Source organism: Melanaphis sacchari, unplaced genomic scaffold (assembly GCF_002803265.2).
Source record: "Melanaphis sacchari strain LSU unplaced genomic scaffold, SCAv2.0 Contig254_pilon_pilon, whole genome shotgun sequence".
NCBI lineage: Eukaryota > Metazoa > Arthropoda > Insecta > Hemiptera > Aphididae > Melanaphis > Melanaphis sacchari.
Window position 1 is genome coordinate 280955 of NW_020271128.1, and position 27241 is coordinate 308195.

Consider the following 27241-nt stretch of genomic DNA (forward strand, 5'->3'; position numbering starts at 1 on the left):
AATATAATTTAATAATAAAAATAGATGTAAGTAGATGTTTATTATTATTATTATTATTTTTTTTTTTTTTAAATCAAATTATGACACATATTATATTGAAATAGAATAAAATCCCATCACTCTTATATCATCCAAAGTAATATTAAAATGTAGGATTTAAGTTAATAAATATTATATAAAAAACAATAAGATTGATTGGGTTATAATGTAACTTACTAAAATGTCTTTAAAAAAAGTAATTAGTCATCACGATAATAAATTTCTAAACAAAATAAATAAATTAAAATTTTTTAAACAGATAATTTGATTTAGAAAATTATTGTATTAAATATATCAATATTATTTTCAATCAAATATTAAATTTGTAATTTTTATAATTCTGTAAGTGTGCAATGTTAAAGATTTTAATATAGACTTTGAAATATATCACATTCATTGTTTATTGTGCGTTCAGTAGTGGTATACAATCAAATCGATATCACAATATTTCAAGTCAGAAAAACTTGAGTTTTTCACGTAAACTTTTCAAAATTGCTCACGATAAAGTTTTAACGTTCACACGAATACCTAAGTGATGAAAATGCTCCGACGATAAATAAGCGTTTTATTAGTTATTGCATGGCACATGAAAACGGCATCTATAACCTATATAATATATTATAATAATAAGATTCGCAGTACAAAAGTGCAATTTTAAAAAACAGAAATTGTTCAAATCCTTTCATATGCAGATGCTGCTCTACAGTGAATACTGAATAGACACCATGGATAATCAACATTTTAAGATGAATTTAAACTTTATAAAGTCTAAATAATTAATTGTGTTTAACCATTCATAAAAAAAAAAAAAAAAAAAAAAAAAAAATAAAAATAATAATTAAAAATACTATAACTTAAAAATATAATATATTCAATCATTTAAGAATTTAAAAAAAAATATCTGTTGGAGTAAAACATAAAAGTTTCAACTTCTAAGTAACAATAATAAAACATCAAAACAGAGATTTCAGTTGTACCCTCTATAACTACGCACCTCAAAAATCAGATTTTTTTTTAATAATTACAAAAAACTTAAGTTTAACAATGTAATTAAGATTTTTTTATAAATATGTAAAGGACGACAGTACTACGATAACTTGACGTTTTGTTTTAAAGAGATACGTGACTCAAGAGGAACTCGGTCACTTAAAACATACAAATTTCGGTCCAATTACTTTTTAGTACACTCAACTCATGAATGATAAATTTTTTTTTATAAAACATTATACTTGAAATAAAAATTCAATTTATTGCGAAGGTTGTTAAAATGAAACCAGTTGAGATGTCTCATGGAACAGCAAAATGCATATTTTTTATGCAATTTGCTATATAGCGAAATTATTAAGCATTCAATTTTTTTTTTTAATTTTAATTTAACTCGAAGATCATATATTTAAATATTGAGAGAATTTATACAATTTTATGATGATATACGAACTTATTTTATTCCTATCAAATTATAGCTATAAAATTAATATTTTAATTTTTTAATTGAACAATTGTTTTGTAATAGTTAATGAATCTAACTATAGTTTCCAAATTATTCAAAAAAATATATTTTTTCAAAAGTATATGTTTAGAATTGAATAGTTAATCTATGAAATTACTCATAACAGTACTGAATTTATTACAATTTAAATACTTTTTTTAGCTCAAATAGTACGTGAGATTATAAAATAACAGTTTTTGTATTTTAACGGTATTATTCATAAAAACATAATTGTTCTTAAATATGGTTTTATGTGAATATAAATAAATATTAATAATTTATCTAGAATTTAATAAATTCACATAATAATAAACAGACAAAACATAAACAGTTAATAGATTAATAATAATTACCATAATAATCAAATCATCTTATTATTCCTCATATTATCAATCATTAAAACTAGAAATATTTGCATGTATTAAGATTGAAATATTAAAAAAAAAAAATTGCGTTATACAATAATTGAATGGAAAAAGAAAATATAATACAATATTTTCAAACATAAATTTATTAATTGAGTACATACATTATAATACAATGTTACAAAATTTTCAAAATTATACATGAAAATCAAAAAGCATATTATCCAAATTAGAAAAAAAATTAAAATGATTATTATACTCAAATTCAAGAAAACTTTTATTTCTAATAAACGGACGATCGGTAGAGACGGTTTAAATAGTAAACTGTGATGGTAGTGGAAATAGTATATAAGGTTGAAAAAAAATAAAGTAATTAATATATATTTAAGTTTCTTACTATAACAAAACAGCTAACGTTGATCGTTCCCAAAGATTTTATTGAACATAATAATAAAAAATTACTGCTGATTAATATAGCAACTGTTTCTGAACTCATACAGAAGTCCTTTTTTTTTTTAAATTAGAATTTGTTTCTTATAAAATATATAACGTGATACGTATAATTTGCTCAAAACTTCTAGATAATGACATTACAAACGATAATAATCTCCGTCGGGACCCATATAATACATATTATTGTTATTAAACTATACAAAAAAATATAAACTTAAGTTACGGTAGGTACTTAGAGATATATTTAAAGGTCCTTAGCCAGATAATTTTATAAATTGTTTAATTTAAACATATTATACAAATATAGTATATCTATAAGTTATTCGTATTTAAATTTAAAATTATTATACTCGTTCAAATAGTTTACTAAACACGATTATTTTCACTAAATATCTATCGTATTATCAATTATAACATCTAATTATATACAATGTATAACACGAATTGATAAGATTTTAATTTTTAAAATATATTTCAGTTTTAATATTCATTTTTCATTTTATCTAGTAGTAAGTTATAATTTTTCTAATCAAAAGACTAATACGTACATTGACTTAGTATTTTTGACTAAGGAATCTATAGGTATATCGTTTACTAAATATTTTCTTTTTGTTATCAAGTTGACGTAAAAAAATATGAAATATAAATAAATGAGAAGTATAAGACAATATAAAAATATTAATAAAGAGTTATAACCTATAATTTCTTAGTTCTATGGCAATATATTATGTATATTTTATTTTATTTTCCAATAGCGTATTTTTTTTATTCATGACAAATTAAAAAAAAAAAAAAAAATTATTTTTACAAACAGTAACGAAGTTTGTAGATTAGTTAAATATATAAATTGAATACATTATAATATTAAATCACTAGAAAAACATGTAAAAATAGAATGCCACCGTCAAAAATCAAATCAATTTTTTAATAACGATAAACGATAGTTTAAACTTTAATATATTTATATATTTAATTATAGTTATTGTGACAATTTATTTTTATCTTATTTTTGGTAGGATCTAAAATAAATAATTCAGAATAAATTTTAACTGTATTAAAATATTTGGCAATATATTTTTGAAGTTTTTTTTTTTTAAATTTATATATTCACGAGTTATAATAATAATAATAATAATAATAATAATAAATAGGAATCAATTAATATGCTTTTATTAATATTACTTTTAATATTTTATAATCTAAATGTATTGTAATTTATTACTTAAATATTAATATAAATTAAGATTATCTCAAGGTTTTTATAAATTATTTTCACAAGTGGGTAGCTGAGAGATCAAAACAAGATATATGTTTATATGTATAATATGATAATTTATCATGTTTGACATTACCTCATCCTCTAAGGGGAAAAATGAATGAACTACTCACTGAAATAAATCGTAGTTACAAACTGGAAGACGCAATCAGTCAACATTAAATGTAACGGTGCCTACGTGGAACTATATAATGATACATTAGTAAGTATAGAATTTATTGCATTATTAAAGTTTTAGTAATAAAGTACATTATTCATTGATGTAGAATCTACACATTTTAACATTTGTCTAAATTTTGTATAAATATATTTAACGTTTCGATTAAGTCCACCCAACCCAAAGTTATTAACTATAATTCGTGATGTGTGTAAAAATTCGTTGATTAGGTTTTATTACATAATATGGTTACATGGTTAAGGAGTTAGAAGCCATGTAATATATAATAATTAGGATCGTTTAACTCACAAAAGTGTATCTTCATACTAAACATGGTTGTTATATTGTATTTAGTTAAAATAAAAATGAAATTTTTCATAATCCAATAGAATAAACGTCTAAAAGTAATATATTTTTATAATATGATGATTTTCTTAACCAATTTTAAATTAATAGATAATTAAAACGATTAAAATGATTATTTTATATATTAAATATATTTCACAGTATAATAAAACAATGAATACATGTTATAAACAACTGTTTTAAATTGTTTTAAATAAATTATTAATAGTTATCGTTACAAAAATGTATTTGCTTATATCAGTTAAATTATAATCTTTTAATTATACATGTTAGTGACACTAACAGGCATATAGAAATCAAATAAATATATAATATATTATTGATGCGCAATTCAATAAATTATTGTTAAAGTTTTGGAGAACGGTTTATTTTTTCCCGTGGAAAATTTTGATTCGGTTTGAATACTGTGTTTTTTTTTTTTTTTTAATAATTTTATACATATAATTTGATTTTAAAAACTAAACAATTAAATTGTTTTGGTTAAAATGATAAGTCAAAGTTTCTTATATATTTCGAGGTTAAGTTGGTCTTCATGGAACCTTTAGTATTCGGTTAGAATGTGTAACATGATTAGCCTGGTCCTAAATAAAAATAAAATGTCATGTAGTATCAACCTAAAGAACTTTATTTTTTTTAAAACACTATTATTACAATCTCATATAGACTATAGTAGTATATACGCAAGCCCTTTACACAAATACTTAAAATCTGTGTTCTCTGTATGACGTTTAATACTCTTATCAATTTTCGAGTGACATCCTACTCAAGACCTTGTCTCAGCATCGCATAAGCAACAAACATGTTGAGAACATAGGACTGCATTCTTTACACTATATACACACATACGTGATAATATATCGTTGGAAGACAAAAGCCGACTACCCGGAACGATAGCGGGTGTCAGGAGAGCAGAAGAATTTGAGTTTGAAGTGCATTCTCAGACGCATTTTTCATCCATAAAATATAATAGGTTGTCGTAGTTTTTAAATAGTTTTCATAAAGCTTTGTCTGGTAGCAATAACACAAGTTCTCTCTGTACGCTATTTTTAACTATCTTACTTATGTAACCTTCTAATCACCCATTTTCTTTTTTATTGTTGTTGTTGTCTTCTTTGTATTACTTCATTTATACTATTATAATCAACACCTATTTCTCACACCAATGTATTGGTTTCTTTAAAACAACATGAATATAAAATTTAGTCGATTTAAGTTTGAACGATATTTACTTATTGTTTGTGGAATTTTAAACGTAAAACTCTGCCTTATCAACGTTAAAAATTATAATTGTATTATTATTACCATTCAATGAAGTTTACAAAGAAAAAACTAATAGTTTTACTTGTTTTAATTCTAGAAAAATTTCAGATTTTACTTATTTTTAGTCATAGTCTAAGACTTAAACTCAAACATTTTTTTATTAAAGGGTCATTTTTTATTACACACGTTTCGCAGGTATATGATATATGATAAATATATGTTTTGTGCAATGTGTAGACTGAAAAGATAGAGACTTATATTCGAAGAGTACGCTAGAATAGTTACTATTGAGTAAATTAAAATAAATACAATAAATCTTGTTTCACTTTTTTCTTTTTTTAAGAAGAGTTTATCTTTTGTATATTTAATTATGAATAACTAAATTTATTTATTCAAATATTCAATTACCATAATATATTCTTTATTGTATAAAATCGTTTAACAATAAATTTCTGTTGTATGTTACTTTTGAAAAATATAGCTTATCATGAGCACCTGCCACCTACTAAAAAGTAGGTAACATTAAAATTAAATTAATTATATATTTATAAATATATACCATATTTATTAATAAAATATAATATATAAATAATATGAATTAGCAATCTTATAAAAGCTGTCAGAGAATTAATTGTTATCGGTCGTTTACGATCAGAGTACTTTGATTATAGTATTAATTCAAATAGTTTAAACAAGCTTCCTAAACTTTCTTTTAAACGACATTTTTTTATTTTTACAAATGTTTACGCCATACAAAAATAAAAAAAAATTAATAGTAGGTACATACGAAATGTATACAGTAAATTAACCCTAAAATACATTTAAAGTTATATGTAGCTATATATATATATATATATATATATATATATACGAGTATATACATTTTCAAACGAATAATTCATTTATAGCAAAATCTAAAATTAGAGTTCCGCACGAACGAATAGTACAGAATTAAAGAGTAATAATGCAAACATTCACGACCACTGCCCGCGTGATCACACGATGATTCGGGATAATAATTATTGGGCACGAGACGCTCCAGCAAGTAGGTATGAACGATAATAATTAGAATTAGTCGAGTTTAATACAAATACAAACGGAATCATATTGCTTTGAATCGTATACCACACATACCGCGATTATGATGTTGAACACAATGCGAAATGTACGGCAGTAGCAACACTTGTTGGTATTATTCCTTTAGCTTTTTTAATAATACATCTACAACACATCGGGGGGGGGGGGGCAAATATACGTAAATGATGTATGGATATGGTATGTGGATGTCGACCCTTTTGCTTACACATATTTTGGCAGAAAATTTAAATACTTTTTTATTTGTCGCATTGCCACCTAACCCGTTTGTTCACATATCACAAACTATAATATGCGTGCGGCCAAAAAGGGAATCGACCCATTTCTTTGTAGCCACACTATTTATTATACGAATTTTTATTATTCGGTTAACTGTTAAATTATTTTTACCTAAGAAATTATTTCAATAATATTATTACACGCACATATTAATATTATATACGTACACTGTATTACAGAACAAACAATAAATTTCATCTAATAAAACTAATTAGGTACGCCATAAAACGTGTTTCGAATACGATATATTTTAAAAACAGTATGATATATATTATATATACATATAAATAGAAATAGAAATAAATTCACTTATCTGACAAAAGAGCTGAGAGAGGCTTATAATTTATAACGATACATGCTCCTTCCAAAGTGAGAATTTCATTCAAAAAAATCAATATGTCATAGTATTTGGGATGAATCGGCTGTTTGAAAATACATTATACCTACTATATGCATATTATATTGAATATATTTATAAATATACGTATGTATACGTATAATCTAAATTCATATCCGGCAACTGTGAAATGAATATCGATAAAATTAACATCTTTACCAGACCTTAGTAAATCGGAGTAAATGCGACACCCGAAGTCAACGCTTTTGTAACCGGAAATATTCTTACTTCCGTGACGCCAGCCAACTTGATTCAAATGACCAAAACCGATATCAAATATACTACTAGAACCGACAGTGATGAAATACAAACGACACTGTTTATTTCATAACTGATGAGTTATGAGTATTTCGATCGTTATACTTGAACACATGAGTATCATTGCAGCTATTATAATCGAAATTGCTAGTCTGGGGATACAAGTTTCATATAACACGATAAACACAATAACCTTTTTAATAAATTATCCACAGTTACTAAATGATATTATCTAAATTTTTATTTCTAACACTTAGTTGTCAAATACAAATTAAATAACCGTATAAAATATAATCCTTTCTATTTCTTAAAATTGATTTACATATTTTTTTGTTTAAAATATTACTTAAAGTAACATTATCTTATATCCGTAATTGTATATACCCCTTATTAAAAAATAAGGTAATATAATATTGCAAAACAATTATTGATTGGCTTACCTTATGCTGTCCAACCGCATGGGCGCCATCGAATATGAACAAATGATCATTGCAGTCCAATTGCAAACGATCAAAATGTATCATAAACCTCTGTAGGATGGAATGTGTTTGAAAAGTCGTCACACAATCCAAGTTCCGTTCGTTTTGTGAGTCCAATACTGCCCCTTCAATTTTCCTGTACACTTGTTGCAGAAAATGAGTTTTGCATATAGTTTGCATTTCATCTGAAACATGAAATTAAATCGTTTTTGTGTTATTCAAAATCATAAAAATAAATGTTAATTTTTAAAAAAAGCTGCCTGGTCAATTAAAAAAAAAAAAGGTTTTATAATTTCAATGCAGTTTAGATAGATTGATGACGTCTGAAAAAGACCGTAAATATTAAAACATCATAAGAGACATAATATTTTAATTTTACAGGTATAGTGTACATATACATCAATATTGCGCTATTGCGGGGTCTTAAGCACCCTCGAATATCCTCAACAATACGCCCTGTGCTAGAAATAATAGGCAATTTAAAATAGGCAAAACACATAATATTATGTCTAAAGAGAAAAAGTAGTTTCTATAAGATTGATATCAGTTATTATCGCCGAACAAATCAGTACGTTATAAGCCAGCTATAACATATAATTACAAAACAATAATACCTAACCGATATATATATATATATATATATACTATTATTGTCAAGAAAACCTCAAGGGAAAAAGTTTCCCATAATAATTAAATTGACATAATTATTAAATTTTTGATTATACGTAAACTTTAAATGAGTAAAAACTATTATAAGTTATTTTTATAAGTATAGTGAAGTGTTAAAAACCTAATATACCATTATTAGCTTTATTTCTATAGGTAAATAAAAACATAAAAGAATATGAAATCCCAAATACATTTTATTATTATTTTTTACTAATGATGAACTATTAATATTATTATAAAATAATGTAATACTTATGTGCACTACATATACAATATACATTATAAAAACGTATAGATGCAATTGTAACACTCTATAAAATTGATCATATATTTATTATGTTAGTTATATTATATTATAATTATATTATTATATTTAGACTTTGTGAGAATCTTAATCGATATATATTAGTAAAATTGATTTCTAGATCATATAGTTCAGAATCATAAATTATAGTCTCAGATTTATTTATAAACGTCAGTGCATTTGAATTGGTTTCCAAAACATAAACACAGTTTTAAAATTATACAAGTTGAGTTTCACATTTTATAAGCTTTTGTCAAAATTGAGTACCTGCCAACTTTTATAATGAAAAAAATAACATTTTTAATCATACCTAAATTTATTTTAAGATTTTAGACAATCCTAAGTTTCTGACCTTTACTATATTATAAATTGTTGTGTGTAAAAATTAAAAGGATAATGTTTTTATTGGAAAAATTATAGCCAACACTTATTAATTATTAGAAGGTTCCAATAATTATTATAATCAGTTTTTCATTGTACTCAATTGCTTTAACCAGTGTTATCCTCGTTACTCAATAAGAATATTTTTTTGTTTTGTTTTGAGGCTCAATTTGGATGCGACCAATAACGTTAGACATAAAGGAAATTTATGAATAAAAAAAAAAAAATTAATATAAGAATATCAGTAAATGTATAACAATTAAGTGAATAATGTTTTTTATACATGTATTAAAATATGACAAGTTTTTATGATTATTTAAAACATTAATAATTCAAAGTTACGCTTAAACGTAACAAATCAGTTAACCTCAGCTAACATATAAACTAAGGAAGAATCGAAATTTATCAGATATACGCCGTACTAACTTAGAACAATATTGATACAGCTGTAAGAATAACTGTAAGCCACACATAACAAAACTGAAATATGAAAATAATATTGTGTGATTGTGTATATTATTCATTTTTTTCTTTCAACTGCAGCATTAGTCGTAAATAACTAGGTATGAAAAATGGAGGTTTGAAAAAAAAAATAATAATAACAACAACAAAAAAGTAATTATGCGAACCTTTAAGCGTTATACTGACGTAAAATGTATTAGTGACCACATGAAAAGAATAAGAGGAAAGGCGTATGTAGTAACATAGAAACAAATTCGAATACCACGTCGTTTATATTCGAAGTCGTAAATCCCAAATTCATTTACACGCTACACTCCCACTGTAAAGTTAAATTACGAAAAGTACAAGTAATATATGTAATCTACCCCCCACCCACACGATAACATACTTGCATATTTATCATTATTTTTTTCGTATTTCCTAAAAATTCGTTTTTAAATCTTTATACACGCGCGTGCATATGATAATTTAAACTCAAGCATATATTCATTTTTTTAGCGTTCCTTTTAAAAATAAATTTGTTACATTCCTCATTTCTAAGAAATAAAAGTAACTAATTTCCAACCTCTATCGTACATTCAAGAAAAAACTCATTCCTTTTCGGATTAGGTACTAAAAAAAAAAACCACGAATACGGGTATGATCACTTCTGCAAATTCGTGTAAAAATATAAAAATGTATAACACCATGCTACGTGGTACTGACATATTTTATATCATGCAGATATTTTAGAAAAGAACAAACCGAATAGCTGGTATATTGTTATTACGCATTGTGAAATCAAAAATATAAATATAAAATTAAATAGACAGTAAATAAACTATTAAAGCTGGTTAAATATTACACTCATATATGGAATACATTTTAAATGAGAATCTAATTCAGTCGAGTTTGATTTGTGAATTTGCTTCAAAAAATAGCCTATTAATATACATATTTTAATATATGTGTGTGTGTATAAAATGACAGAGAAAAAAAGGAAGACTATACAAAAACTAAACATCGATATAATTAAAAAATTAAGTTTAAATTGACAATCGAGGTACAATTTTAATAAAATAGATTTCAGTCGTGATGAAATATTTACATATAGCTGGGATTATCTGCAATAATGAAACAATAAAGATTTCATGTAAAAAAATAATTTTGTTATACAAGTTTATAAAATATGTATCTAACTAATAGATAATAGTAACGAGAGAGTATAAACCAAAATTTAAGTGGAGTAACGAGTATACGGTGCAATATTAAAAAATAAATAAATATGTCTTGAATATTACAAAATATAGTAAGCTCGTTCAGTTTTTATCCCCCCCTCCCAGTTAATCAATTTTAAATATCAATAGTCAACTGTCAACTTTTCATGTTATGAAAAATACTGGGAAAACAACTAAGGTCATTGAATAATTTTTGTTAATAAATAAAAATCATACAAAAATGTGATCACTACATACAAATACATAAAAAAAAATAACCGCAGTACATAAATCATTTTAAATTTTTTTATATTTTCAGTAAAACTTCAATTATTCGTTAAAGTCTGTCACCTACCAGTATAATGGAATAGTGAATTATAAATAGAATATTGCACGCCCGTGTTATCGGTATACACGTATTTCTAGAAAAATATTAAACATGTTTGTGAAAAAAATTCAAGATTGGTATAAACAAGATAAAAAATTAACTTATGTTTTAAGATATTTTTTTTTTTTTTTTCCATAATAGTATACATCATACAACAATACCAATTTTAAAACTAATAAAGGTATAATAATTGTAAATATTTAAATATGGCTCCGTTTAAGACAGTTAATCGCGAGGTATTACTAAAATACCTATTATATTTAATTTATCTATTTATTTATTTATCTTTTTTTTTTGAATAACTTTCAATGCAATTTTGATACAAAGCTTATCTTTTTACTATTCTTATTTGAATAATGATATTAAATATGATATTATTAGTATTTATTTATTCATTTTTCTTTATTGGACATTTTATACTATTTTGATCCAAATTATAATATATAATCTTGTAGTAACTGGTGTTTTGTACGAATAAATTTATTTGTAAAATTCTGGTTTGAAATATGAATATAAGGATGACACATATAATGTAGGTATTAGTTTTTACGTGACTTTTTTTAGGTTTTCCGTATCATTTGTTACATAGTTGTTAAAGGGATTAAAAAAAAAAAATAATTATTATTATTATTGTATAGTATCATAGTATTGTAAATTTTGTATAAATACTATAGTATGATAGTGTTTGATTTTCGTCTATAGAGAACTTAAATTCAATATAATTATATACTTATATATATACAATGTTTATCATCGCATCAAAGTTAATGCAATATTACGAATTTCAATATATTATAGATTATACTTATGTTTTGTACTTTTTTAATAAGTGGTTTAATATTTATTTTTCATAACATGTTTTAATTTAGATCACGTATTTTCTCTAGTGAGTCACTTAAAATACCGTTTAACGAGTTCTACTATAACATGCGTGTTTAAAAACACTATCGTATAAATATTGTTTTTAATTATAAATTATTGATAACTTTCTTTAATATAAAATTATGCCAGTGCATAAAAAAATAATTAAATTTATGTTATACTAATATCTGAACATAAATGATAAATTCAAAGAACATAAAAAGCATTTCCCTATTTTTTTTTTAGATGGTGTTTAAAAAGAAAAATGTATGATTATTTTGTCTATTCTTCCACTATAAGATATATTTTTGAATTTCAATAAGAAATTGGATATATTGATAATTAATGGTTTTAAAATGTTCTTGAACTGTATTTCGACTATTTTAATTACTCGTTGGCTAAAATTATGTATTATTTATTACGCTTGAAACTTTGCTTTCATTTGTATAATGTATATATGATTCTTGAATAATATATACGATAAAATATATATATATATTTTTTTTTTTCATGAATATATTTACTTTACAATGATGCATTTATATATATATACATATTTAATATGTTTAGAATCTGAAGACACTTTTTATGGTAAAAAAAATGCTTAGATCATCGTCTTTCAATAAGACTTTAGAGTAGACAATTTAACAAAAGTTGATCATCTTAAGAGGTTAAAATTTAAAATTTTCAGTACTTTTTAAGATAATTGAAGAAAAAAACAAATGAAAACATTCGTTAAAATTAGAATACAGTTATTAAAATAATTAAAAGTAATACATTTACTAGTAGCTTACTTAAAGCTATTTTTGACTTAATAACCATAATTTGATTTATTTTTTCTATAAATATCAATAAAAAATGTTTATCCAATAAATAAGTATAAGAAATTAAAATATTTACACTATCTTAGATGTACTCGTAACTGAAGATTTGTATATCTTATAATCAGCTTTGATGATTATGTATTATTTATATGAACTCATAAAAGTAATTGTTTAATTTTATTAAAATGCTTGTTGCTGATCTTGTTAAAAATATCACTTTTTATTAGGATTTATCACACTTAATACAAAAATGATCGCTACGAAAAATACAGATTAATTTTTAGTGCTCTGTACAATAAACTATGAATTAAAATTTTACACTACAGGAAAAAATATAAAACTATTACCGGTATCATCTTCGCTGTTTTTTTTTTTTTGCAATTTGAATAGGTAATAATTAAAGTAACAAATTGTGTGAATATTGGGTAGATAAGTAATATAATAATTTAAGCAAGTATCTACTTATAATTTTCCAATTATAAGTAAATATAACTTTCATCGATAAATCGGATAAGTTTACCAGTTATGATATAATATAAGGAAAAGCTAAGAAAATAATAATAGAAATTATTAGTTTAAGACTCCAATCAAATAAAACATAAGTGCTTCGGTAAAATTTCCAATATCATTATTAGATATTTATAAAAATATGGCTTAATTTTGGGATATTACAATCTATACAGGTCTACAGTAAGTAATAATTATGGTAAAAATGAAAAACAAAGAACTGATTGATAATATGGTAGGAAATCTCACATTAGAAACACCTAGTGGTTTTACACTAACATTTACAATTCATACATTTTTTAAGCCTTGGTACCAGTTCAGTTTGAATCATATGGTTGGATTTCCTGGTAGTAATGGTATGGCAAGATCCCTGATGAGCTTATTGGGGTTGGATTGTAGTTTTGCGTGGAAGCATTTTTGGTATATGTTAGCAGTTTTGTTGACAGAGCAGATTTTTAGGTCAGAGTTTATAGCATGGTTGGAGATATACCAAGGTGCTACAGTAATTATCCGACAACAGATATTCTGAAAGGCTTATATAGTTTTTTTATTTAATTTTTAGCAAAACCCTATATTACTACTCTGTACACCCAGAGTGGTTGTAAAAGTGTTTTGTATAGTATGAATTTAAGAGGTCATGCTAGATTTGAGCGGAGAAATGGCCTTAGTAGGTGAAGTCTTGAGTTAAGCTTTTTGCATTTATATTTGAAATGAGATAGCCATATTAGACGATTGTCAAATATCAAGCCGAGATATTTCACTTCATTTAAGTGAGGGATAACGGTGTTGTTTATTGTTACAGGAGGGCATTTATGGGGCCTAGTCGCCTGGGTGCAAATGTAACGAAGGAAGACAACGATTCATTGATTTTAACTGTCCATTTAGTGAACCATTGAGGAAGAGTATAAATGTGTAATTTTAGTTAAAGGCTTGCAGTGATATGATCAACAGCTGTAAATAAAAGTGCAGTATTGTCTGCGTAAGTTCCAATAATTGTTTTTCCTGAAGCGGGTATAGATTTGATGTGTAAATTATGTACAGAAAGGATATTATGTCACTGCCTAGCGAGACACCAGCAGCAATAGGGAATTGTTTTGAATGTTGAAGGTTGTGGTGAACCTTAAATGTGCGGTTGTCCAAGTACGATTTTAAGATGACATAGTAAGGGACGGGAAATAAAGTTTTTAATTTGAAGATTAGTCTCTCGTGCCAGACGGTGTCGAAAGGTTTAACTTCGTCCAAAAATACTCCAGTAGATATGAAAAGTGATTTTTTAATAAATAAAATTGAACGTAATATTTCATATTTATTTAGTGTCATGGAAACGTTTTAAAATATATTAGGTAGTTGCTTAATTTATCGGCATGAATTATAATGAACTAAAAGCTTTTGATTGTGTAATATTATACGGACATAATAATTGAATAATTAAAATTTAAAAGCAATTTCTGGTATATAGGTACGTTATAAAAACGTAACATGGGATATATGTTCACATCACGTTTTATCGGTGCGTTCATATTATTCAGCAATAATACTAGGTACAAGAGAGAATTTAATAACGTTTAGAGGATGAATCTCATTTTTGAAAATTGCCTAACAATGATTCACCAGTTACGATACGTTATATTATCGAACATCAATTCTTAACAGCCTTTTTGTTTGGTACCTACCAACGGATATAAATAATAACAACAACGCCGATTAAAATATTATCTTTGTGCTCGTTTATATTTAATGCATAAAAGAATATCGGCCACAATGCCTGTTATGTTTATACGTAGGTATCGTAAATCCTGTGAATACAAAGCATGCACGTTGATAATAATTCGGTCTCGTTCGGTTTTTATTATTAAATCGATAGACACGTCGTACATATTGTATTGTAGCCCGCAGGTTTGGCTGATCAGATTCGAAAATGCACGTAATGCCTTTACACGTACGACGCGTAGTACGTTATATTAGAGTCGGCCGTTATTTTTTCTGTGTACCGTTTAACACGGAACGTAAGGTACTCGTGATTATTGCTCAAATATTTAATTATCGTATAATTTTTGAAGTACCGATGTGACTTGTACTACTGACATACGTGTAAAGTATATTTAATAAATACCTATATATAAGTATCGAATCGTATAAAATTATTAATAGTATGCATTTATTATGGATTTTGGTTACAAATCAGTTAAAAATAAATTTTAAAAATTGTGTTTTAAGAGGACCTACACTCACATTTTTTAAATAGTCTTATATAAATGGTTCCCGTCAAATTTTCAAATTTATTAATAATTTTATTGTAGGATATGATCGATATTACGGTTTATTGTATAGATATTACGTTTACCATTATCAGTATATTTCGGAATGTTTTGGTTTAATGGGTATTACAATACATAGGTACTAGTGAAATGATGGTATACAGTCGTATACTGATACTGATTCCGACAATGTAATATTTCAAAACGTTTAAAGTTTATGTATGTATATATTATATTTATATGTATAATATACATATATAACACACATACACACATATATATATATATATATATATATATGTGTGTGTGTGTGTGTGTGTGTGTATCTTTGATACTATTCGTTACATCACTATCTATCTTCGCTGCTACTAACAAATAAAACTGTAACAATAAAATATATATCATCCTGTTGCAGTTGTTGTGAAAACAAATACGCATTTTGCCACATTTCGTTTCAGAAATAAATATATTGATTCTCATTGAACAGCGGGCGAGCTTATTTTCTCCGCACGAAAAACCTTACGAACTCGTGACCCTTTGCCCTCGTCTTTATATATATATATATTAACTGAATATAAATATAGGTGCCACCCGTCGCGGTGGTGGATTCCCTCGGAGTAGTTTTTCACAACATAGTGCAGCCGCGGTGTCAACGGCGGTGGTTTCGATAAAGGCAATAGTGTATTCGCGTAAGTGGTCTATGTCCGGAACGAGGGTGAGTTGCTAATGCATTTCCGGATTAAAAGTTCAAAAATAAATATTTTCTCTGGAACGCATATACGAATGATGTATTCATAGGTGACGATGAACGAGCGTTAAAAGAGCGGAAGAGGTAAAAATAGGAGTGGAAAAAAAATGAAAGGATAAAACGAGTAAACGAATAGTGATGTAGTGTTTATAGTGATGATTTGGCCCCGGGGGACCATAATATTAGAGAGGATACGCTTCTCCGTGATTTTCCCAAAACGGTCTCGTATAATACAGATATTTATGTGGGTAAAATATAATATAATATAATGTCAGATTTGGCTTTTGAGTAGTCTGTTTGAGTGTACTCATACCCCTCCTCCCGCACAAACTGTAGGTTCTTTTGTCACGAGATTTGCACATACCGAGCTTACCGACGTCTTATTATGTTTACCTAAAGTACCTAAACGTCCCACAAAGGTAATAAGCAGCGTTGTAATGCCCCACGGTAAGATATAAAATATTTATTTTATCCCTATTTATAAACATTCACCTGTCCACCTGACGACCCCCGTAGTTATGTACATACTACATAGTAATCCAGATTCACGAACTGTGCATTTGTAATCGTGTGTGTGTGCACTTACATTTCATGTACACAGAATACTATAGCGGACATGAAAATCAGTAATTTCGTCAACACGAAATTGTTTACAATAATAATAATGGCCAATTTTCACAGGAAATTATATAAGTGACTATTCATAACAAATACAATACTTAACCAAAACATTCAAACTGAGTATTTATATAGAATAATTGAAGTAATTAGGGCATTATTTAGATCAGCTAATACTTCTTAGGAAATGGTAATATAACATAATAAATAAATTAAAAACAATTAACGATGTTTGTTTTTAATAAAGTATTTATTTTAACGTCATTTTAAATTGTGATAAAACTTAAATGAAAATATCACTACATAACAGGCATTATAATATAATTTAAATGTTAACGAAGTTTGTAACTTTAAACATTGATTATTCGAGTTTGTTTTTATTAATAATTCATTAGTTATTAATGACAAAACATGATTTATATAGCTATTAGACAATATATTACTTGAATACGATTTTTTGAAATATAGTTTTAGACATAAAACATTCTATATTTTGTTATTTTTTTAAAAAATAAATTAAGTTTTTCTTTCTTACATTATAAAGTATTCGTACTTTATTTTATAATCCAAAGCAGAATTTTTTTCTAAGTTTTTAAATGTATAATCATTCATTTTCGAATGAGTGGTCAATAAGTTATAAATATTTGAATATAAAATTAGTTTACCGGAAAATGTATTTTTATTTAAAATTATTTGTGGCTATACATATTGGATATTTTTTAAATGGTAAATGAACAACTTATGAAGAACCATGTATTTAATTGTCAAGTATTTTTACTCGATGAATAATTTTTTTGTCGATATCAATAAAAATAAATAATAAATAACATTTAATATATCTATAGATCGTTTAAAAAGAGTCAAATTATAACAACTTATAAGTGTATTATATAAACACCAATCTTATCTAATCTTTTTAGGGTAAACATAGACATAAATTCGAATCCACGATATGGTAACGAGAAGTAGACACGCTACAGTATGATACATATAGTCTACAATTATTTTACACATTTATCATATTTGACAAAAATGTGAATTCTTACAAAAAATCTAGTCCTGACATAAGCAATATTATGTGGTATTTACACAAAAAAGTATTTTTAAATTTGTTTAAGGGTGAAGCTGCAGTTTTTAATTTTAGGAAAATAAAAAAGTCATACACTACACTTGACAAGATATAACCTTTATTCGTAATTTACTTTTAAACCATTTATTATCAGTTTATTTTACCATTATTGAGTTTACGCCACCGTGAAATGATCACTTACAATGGTTTATTGAAATATCTTGCTTGAAGTCACATACGATGCGATACTAAATATATTTTTAGTCTACTAATAATATGACGTGTATAGGTACTAGAAAATTCACAGTTTAGATCAAATAATTTTTATCGTTACTATTTTTATTTTACATAACTGTATAGGTACCTACCAGTTTCATTCAATTTATATTTGCTGACAAAAAAATCATGGCTTTGTGAACATATCAAATGCATTTTACTTGTATTTATTTATTTGATTACCATTATATGGGGAGAAAAATACTAGTATAAAAATAGTTTTACATTTACAAAAGAATATTATATTCAACAAACGTATACTAAATCTTGTTTTAAGTTTATGTATTACGACGTATATATTGCCGGTTTGTTCATATTTGTTACAATAATACTTATCTTCTACTGTGTTGGAAATTTTATAAGATATAATTTTAGTTATATAGAGCAATAAATTTGAAAAAAAAAACTAGTTTTATCACAGAACCCTATACTCATAGAAAATTATTGTATGAGTATACACGAGTATATAATTACCGTCATAATTATTTGTCACCGCTACAATATTTTGCCGTTTAATTTTTGTACGAATTCGGTTATTTATTTTTTTTTTTCAACAAAATATATTTACGAAACTATGGCAATTTGAACGCAAACAAATCGGTATTTTTAAAGTTTCTATAACATGAAAAAATATTTAACAACTACGTAATTATTTGTCATTTCTAAGCGCCAATGTATAAATGACGCCTCACCTTTAATAATACTGACATATGAAAATCCGTGTATTCAATTTATACAATAATCGCATGTATATTTAATGATATAAAGGTAAACATACAAACTAAATACAAATTTAAAAATACATTCGTGCGACTATAGTTGCACATTATACTTTAAGGGCTTAACAAAAAAATAAAAATATACATTATTTTTGAAGGTCTCCGAAGCCACAAAACATGCACTGTGTTATTTGCATAGCGTTTACCAATATTACAGTAGATAGATGCATCACACATTTGTTAATTATTTATATATATAAGAATATAATAGTTTAAAAACTCATAATATACAGTGTGCAGATATTATATTAAAATTTACTTGATTGTATTTAGGTATACCAACACATTCTAATTACATAATATATTGGTATAAAAAATTAGTCAAATACACAAATACGATGTTTATTAAAAAAATAATAATATATATAATTTAGGTAGGTAGATAGATGGTTTATCATAATTTATATATTTTAGATTATATATCAATTTAATTATACTATAATATACCTTAAAAATAATGTCAATTCACAAGGTTGAATGCTGATAAACATAGATAACCTAGTCGGCTATACATTTAATTTAACCTCTTAATACAGATAATTAGTTTTTATATAACTTATAAAAAATTGAAAGTTATGAATTATATTAATTAAATGTTTTTTATTATTATTATTATTATTTGAAACAAACAATCTTTCTTTGGGGCACAATAGGCTTATGTGATCAGAGTAAAACATATAATTAATTCTAATAATTATTTACACAATTCAATTAAATGGTATAATTAAATTTGTAAAACTGGAATTTTTTAATACATTATTAAATTATATTTAAATTATATAGTATAATAGAGTACCTACATTATTGTTTATAGAAATTTTAAGATTTCAAAATGTATTATATTTAGTATTTGTAATTAAATATTCATTGCAGTAATCGTATTAAAATAAACTTAAAAGTACAATTTTTGATGGTCGATAATGCACAGTTCTCTTCATAATTATTGGCAGGAATATTAAATTAAAGGGTTAAGTCAAATTAACGTCACGTTGACCAAAATCCTAAAAGGCAAACACAACAAATTGTTACTGAATAAATTTCATTACCCACACATTTCAGATTTTTTATGATTTACAATGGATATTCTAACCTTTATGATGACGTAAATGTCAAGTAAATATATAATATTTTTTTTCAGTATATAGAAACATTTATGCTTTAAACGATGTATTATTGTAATGATTCACACAATAAAACATGCTTAAATATAAATTAGTACATTTACTCCATAATCTACGAAATTTATATGTAATTTATAAAATATTTAAAATAATAAATTCTATATTTCTATAAAAAAACTTAATTTTTTTATCCACGCATAATAAATATAATGATACTGTATAAGATATAAATATATAGATTTATGTATGTATTTTGTTTTTATTAAGAATTTGTAAATTTATAATTACAACAAACGCATGTGATGTGGGTTAATAAGTTAAATGAATACATTTATTGTTGTATAATTTTAATACAAGAATTATTTAACTTAAAATAATACCATAAAATGGTAAACATATAATATAATCTAATAATATAAGAATTGATAAAGAATAATTTAACGTAAAAATACTTAAATTAATAATTTTTAAGATAATATATATATAGTCACTTTCAAAAAACAACATAATCGTTCAAAATTATAAGTGAATAAATATATTTTTAAAAGCTTTTTAATTATTATGATAGTTTAATGTATACAATAAGGTATTATAGTTTATAAGACAATCATATGATTATTATTTTTGATACATTTTAATTATAAGTTGCTGAATCAAAACAAACTGCGGCACAGACGACTTATAATTAATAGTAGGCAAATAAATAATTAACTGTTGAGATACTTTTGTTGCTACTATTTAGCGATTTTTTATATATTTTTTGTATAAGATCAGTACAATTTAAATATTAATAGTTGATTAATTCAAGCATAAGTTTTTTTTATAAACTTTAAAAAAAAAAATACTTGGATTTGATAATATAAATATTTTAATAGTTGTTATTTATAAAAATTATAATATTATTTTTATTATTTTTACTTGAACAATAGATTTATAAAGATTGGATCTAAAATAATGTTTTGTCATTAATCAAATAACTGATTTAAAAAAATAACTACCTAATGCAATTGTTCTCATTACTTTATAATTTAAAATAATACTTAAAACAGAGGAACAGATTATAATTTGGTATAAATAATAGTAAAAAATTAACAACTAGTATAAACATGTGAATTTATTGAATAGAGTCGTAATTATACCAAACATCTAAATCAAAAAAATTACTTTTCTAAATAATATATTGCCCATATAAATATATTTTTTTTATAAACTTATATTTTTTCTGTCCCTTTGGTTTATTTGATATTTTTATGAAACCTGATAACATTTAGTATAATAAATTATATTTCGTCTGATAGAATATTACATAACTTCAAATAAAAACGATCGATAAAAATCATCTAATACAACGTACATATTCATAAACCATAATAGCATAATAATCATAATATTTGTACAACTATTATAAAAACCATTATTTGTTTAATTTAATCCGAAAAAAATGTAATTTTAAACATTTTACTACTGCAGTAAAACAATTAAATCGCCATTTCAAAATTATATTAACTATGACAACATAAAGTTAACAAAACTGTTAAGTTTAAAAATTTGACTGTTTTATGTTTCAACATAGATATTGTACGAGAAAATAATATATTATATTACGTAAAAATGTTTTCTACACAAAGACAAAAAGTATTTCACGGAAATAAAATAATTAACAAAAACGTGAACATATAGCAATAAAATAAACGTAAAATACGCGTAAATATATATATATATGTATATATCAATTCAAAATAATCATACCAATCACAAATTATTAGTGAACAAACTTTACACACCTATTTTCAAATTTAATTATAATACACGATTTCATGAGACTGTTATACGTATAACAGCAAAGTTAAAGTTTTAAAATTAATGAAGAATCAAACTCAATTAAGCGTAGGAAAATATTTTATTCTTACTATGAATTATAGTATAGATATTTAAACGCCTATTACATGCTGAATACTGACCATTAACAAACTGACGTATCCCATTCGGAAATGTATACCTTTAAGTTTCAATTAAAAGTAACCTAGCTGTGGTTATCGTTGTATACGTGTCACGCTGTAGTTTAATTGAATAGCTACGTGCATATTGAACATAACAAAATTATACTTGAATTTGTGTGAGACCGACCAGTTAATACAAAATATCTATGCGTGTTTAAAACACAATGCAAATTTATCATATGGTCTCAATTATACTCAACGTATAATAGGTACGCAACGTCTGAAAAGTTGGGAAATAATAATATACCTAATAATATGACTATAACTAATATCACTATAAAACCCAGTAATATTTGTATATACGATATAAAATCAATACTTGAAAATTATTTTTGAAATTTACAATATTATTATTATCAACATTTTCGATCGTTTATATTATACATCTTTGTCAACTTCAATCACGATAAGATTCAGTAATTTAGTAAAATAATCTTAACTATAATGTAATCATTATTTTTATGTTAGCACGGTACACTACTTTAAACACTGAAGAGGTCACGATGACGTTTTTAGTAATGATTTGTTTTATTGCATGTTTTCAACGATCTAGGAAACTGTATAAACTGTGATTTTATTCGAAAAAAAAATATGAAACACGAAATATTGCAGTTGTAGAATAGGTACTGTAGACCAGAGATTAGGGAGTAAAAAGGGATCCGAGTTATATGTTGTAATATGAAATATGTAACAGAACACGTGTGGTGAGAGTATTATTTTTTCAAGGATTGAGACTTCTTTCTGAAAAGAAAATAATATCAACCTAACCGCCATTCGCTCACAAATGTTTAATATTATAATAGGTTGGTTGGCCGTATACGATAAACGCGTGTTCTGTTAGGTTACCATTCACTACAAGAACTCACAGCACACAAATCTCCATATAATTTACTGCAAGGATTATAAAACGTTTTTAACGTTTTAAGTTAATTATTTTGGTTATCAAGAAATAAATACGTTTTTTTTCTGTTTAAATTATTACTATTTTAAATTAAAAAAATGTTGTGCTTTTCAAAGTACAGGTCATTTAATATTATCAGTAAGTAATATATTATTAATTTAAACTTAACCAAAACTATTAAATAAACATTTTTTTTTTTTTTTTTAGTATAACAAAAAGCTTTTTATAAAATATATATTATGTGTTAAAAAACCTAATATAAAATATAATTAAAATGTTCACGTTATAATCGATTTACTTTTGAATACGTTCGATTACTGCCTGCAAAGGCGTGCGATTTTCTAAAGATGATCAAGATAAAAATATAATATTGATGATCGTTCCTTAATTTCCGTCTCCGTCCGACCACCATTCATTCTAATTTGCAGTTAACACTAAGAAGGATATCCAAGTCATTCTGTATAATACTGATTTAAAAATAATAATTTATGGTGTTATTGAACCTACAATATAATGGTGTAAATTATTTTAACCAAAACACAGACACTACATATATATTTTATACAAGAAAATGTTTAAAATATAATATATACGTAAAAAGTCGAATTATAAAATACAGTAAACGCTTTGGTTGAATTTCGTTCAAGTATACATTTTTCTACAATAGCTTAAAATCCATTTAATAATTATTCTCGTAAATGTATTATTGTTTGAATCATACTGTGCTTTGCGTATATAAAGTATATTCACGCAAGGAAATCACGAAAAAATTAAATTATTATTATTATTATTATTATTATTATTATTACCATTACTATTGAAATATTTATACTTATATTTCTCTATAATTCAAGACAGAAGTTTTTATTTGTCCGACGTAATTGGACACTGTCTGAAACTTAGGTCCCGCAATAGTTCCTATATGTGTATTTGTGTTTGCATTGAACATTTTCCATATTATGGCATAATGTCCTACATATATATTATATGTATACACTATATCGTATTTCATATTCAGCTTCTCATTCAATCATGTAGTTTAATGTATTCTCGAACTGTACAAACTTTCAGTAGCCTTATCATTAGTCATTGCTAAATTATATCTTACTCTGTGCACACGTGAATGAAATCAACAAATAAATTATAAGCACCTCGATCTTTGAATAGGTACCTTTTTTTTTTTTATAAGTGACATTTTTTGTTTGCTAAAATTAAATCAAAATACATTTTGTTTTACCTTTTACACGCAATACAAACAATTTTTACATACCCACCTAATTTATAATTAATATATAATAATATGTTGTAAATAGCTACAAAGTAGCTAAATTGTAATATCAATTGGAAATATAGGAATTTGTATTGATATTAAGATTTAAAATTCTAAGTTTGAGTCAAGACAACATTTTATAATTTATTAATTTTATAATAGCTTGTATTTTTTCGACTCATGCAGTTAAAATTTTATATAAAATCATATTTAATATATACATATCTCACATACAGGTACCAATATTTCAGTATACGTATATGAACCAAGTTTAGTCTCAACAAAATGCATACTAAAAAAAAATATAAACAAATGATAAATTATAGAAATAGTATAATATTTCGATACAAATATCTACCAAAATTCAAAGAAAAATATTTAAATTTTAAATCATACCACATTCTATAAAAGTACAACGTGTGAATAGTAAAAATATAAATTTGAACTATACAAATTATTTTGATATTTATTAGAGAATTTAAAGTTCTAACATCCTATACTCAAAATAAAACATATTATTATTATTATTATTATTATTTGCAGAAAATAAATACTTATAACTGTAAGGCGGCTAATAAAAAATGTAAATGAAGATTAGATTAAGAATTAAAATTCAAAGAGGTCACTATACTATAAACAATTTTTTTTTATGTGTATCATAATTTATGAGATAACTTGTAAAATTAATTGTATTCAATAATTATCTGTCTATAATAAAAACGATTCTAAACGAAGACGGTCGGTCAGAGCGTCAGCGTGTATCTCTAAAAGTGTTGTATAACTGTTGTATAATTATACTCGTATATTATAATTGCATTGATATTAATAATTTTTAATTTTTTACTATAATTAATGCCATTGGTATATTAAAATAACTGTTACTTAAAACATCGCTTATATTATTTTATAATAGTTATAAATGAAAAGTTACTATTAATATAACATTATAACATATAATATTGTTAAATGCCAGTACGACAATCCTAATGCTCGTGTTTTTTACAGTTTAGAATTATAACAAAAAATTACCTATCGATTTAAAATCTTTTGTGAGGTATAATTTTAAATATTTTAACATGAAGAACATATGTAATCAACATTTATAAAAAAAAAACATTTTAATAATATATGCATATACCTGAATTCAATTATTGAAAATTTATAATACTTTATACTTTTCTCATTCTTTTAAAATTCTCAGTTAAAATTATCTTGGTTGAAAATAATTAAAGAAAAATAACTTTTAATACATTTAAACAGATACCATTAATACTTGTCTTCGATTTTACTCGCAGAACACTATTAATTTCGGTAACACATTAATGGCAGTCAAATGTAAGTTTTTTAAATTAGATAGAAACAAACAGACATTATTCAAGACATTTAAAATCTTAAATCACACATCGATGCATATATAAATTTAATTTTTTTAATCACATATATTATTTAACTCCCTAATTTATTAACGAACAAATTATTAGATACATATATATATATATATATTATATGTGTATAAGGCAAAGTAAAACGTGTTTAAAAATAACACAACATGGATATTCTATTACAGTAAATGCCTTAGCAGCTTAGCAGGATATTTTTTTTGGAATTCTGCGTTTTTTTTTTTTTTTTTTTTAACTAGGTACAATATAATTATAATAATATGAAAACTATATATTTATATATTTGTGTTAAGTTCAAAAACCTAAGAACTAAAAATAAAAAATGTGCTACCTATATAAACATACTCAAATACTTGACTGTACAAGCCAAAATATGTTATTAATCGTTCATAATACATTTATTTTTGATTTTGAACATTTATACTATTTCAATAGATTAAATTCACACGACCACTGCCACAACTGTTAAAGTATTAAAGACTTCAACATTTGCTATCGATAAAAATGAGAAACGTGCAGCATCATGATATTTAATATAGTTCTCCCAATTCCCGTTGATAAAGACGATTTCCTTAAACAATTTAACAGTTCACTAAACCACGATTGATTGCTATTCAATGATACAAAGTAAAGCTCAGATACAAAATTATCATGTGAACAAAATGTGAATATATATGTAAACATTGTGAACTAAATATCGCATATATTATACAATACATACTGTCGTACGTAATACATTTTACATGACAAATAATGTTTAAGTTTAGAATGTGTAATATTATTAGACATTCATCACTTGACAATACAGATTGTTTATGTCGATGACGTAGATCAAGTCGGGAGAGGCGAATCAAGAACAAAAGACATACCTATAAATATGGAGGAAAATGAATAGATGTCTAAAATTATTGAAATTAACGCGTAAGAGAAAAATAATTGAAGTTATTACCTAACTAATAAAATAATTCATGAAACTTAATAGTAAAATTATTTCTCTAACTATTAATTTCTATTATTATATACAATTTATTTTCTACATAGTTTATTAGGTAAATACATTTAAATTAAATATAGCACAAAATTTAGATTAAATCATATATGTAAAAATGAATAAATACGATAGGATTTCAAATTTGTTTAAATAATATAATATATCATTTAATTATAACGCTACAAAAATAATTAAAACAATACAATTAAATATACTATTACTTTATTGATTTTAATATTATAAAATATAAGTTAAACATGTTTCATTAAAAACGTATTATTTTCATAATAGTTAAAATTGTACCA

The 27241-nt window shown here is 24.5% G+C and overlaps 1 protein-coding gene across 3 annotated transcripts in view; it reads right to left on the reverse strand.

Moving 5' to 3' along the window:
* Nucleotides 1-27241, reverse strand: part of LOC112595095 — an 89518-nt gene that overhangs the window by 53962 nt on the left and 8315 nt on the right. For all 3 annotated transcript variants that reach the window (XM_025340184.1, XM_025340183.1, XM_025340185.1), the window contains exon 2: nt 7875-8098. In XM_025340184.1, the coding sequence (XP_025195969.1) occupies nt 7875-8098 (224 nt within the window). The remainder of the gene's footprint in view (nt 1-7874; nt 8099-27241) is intronic.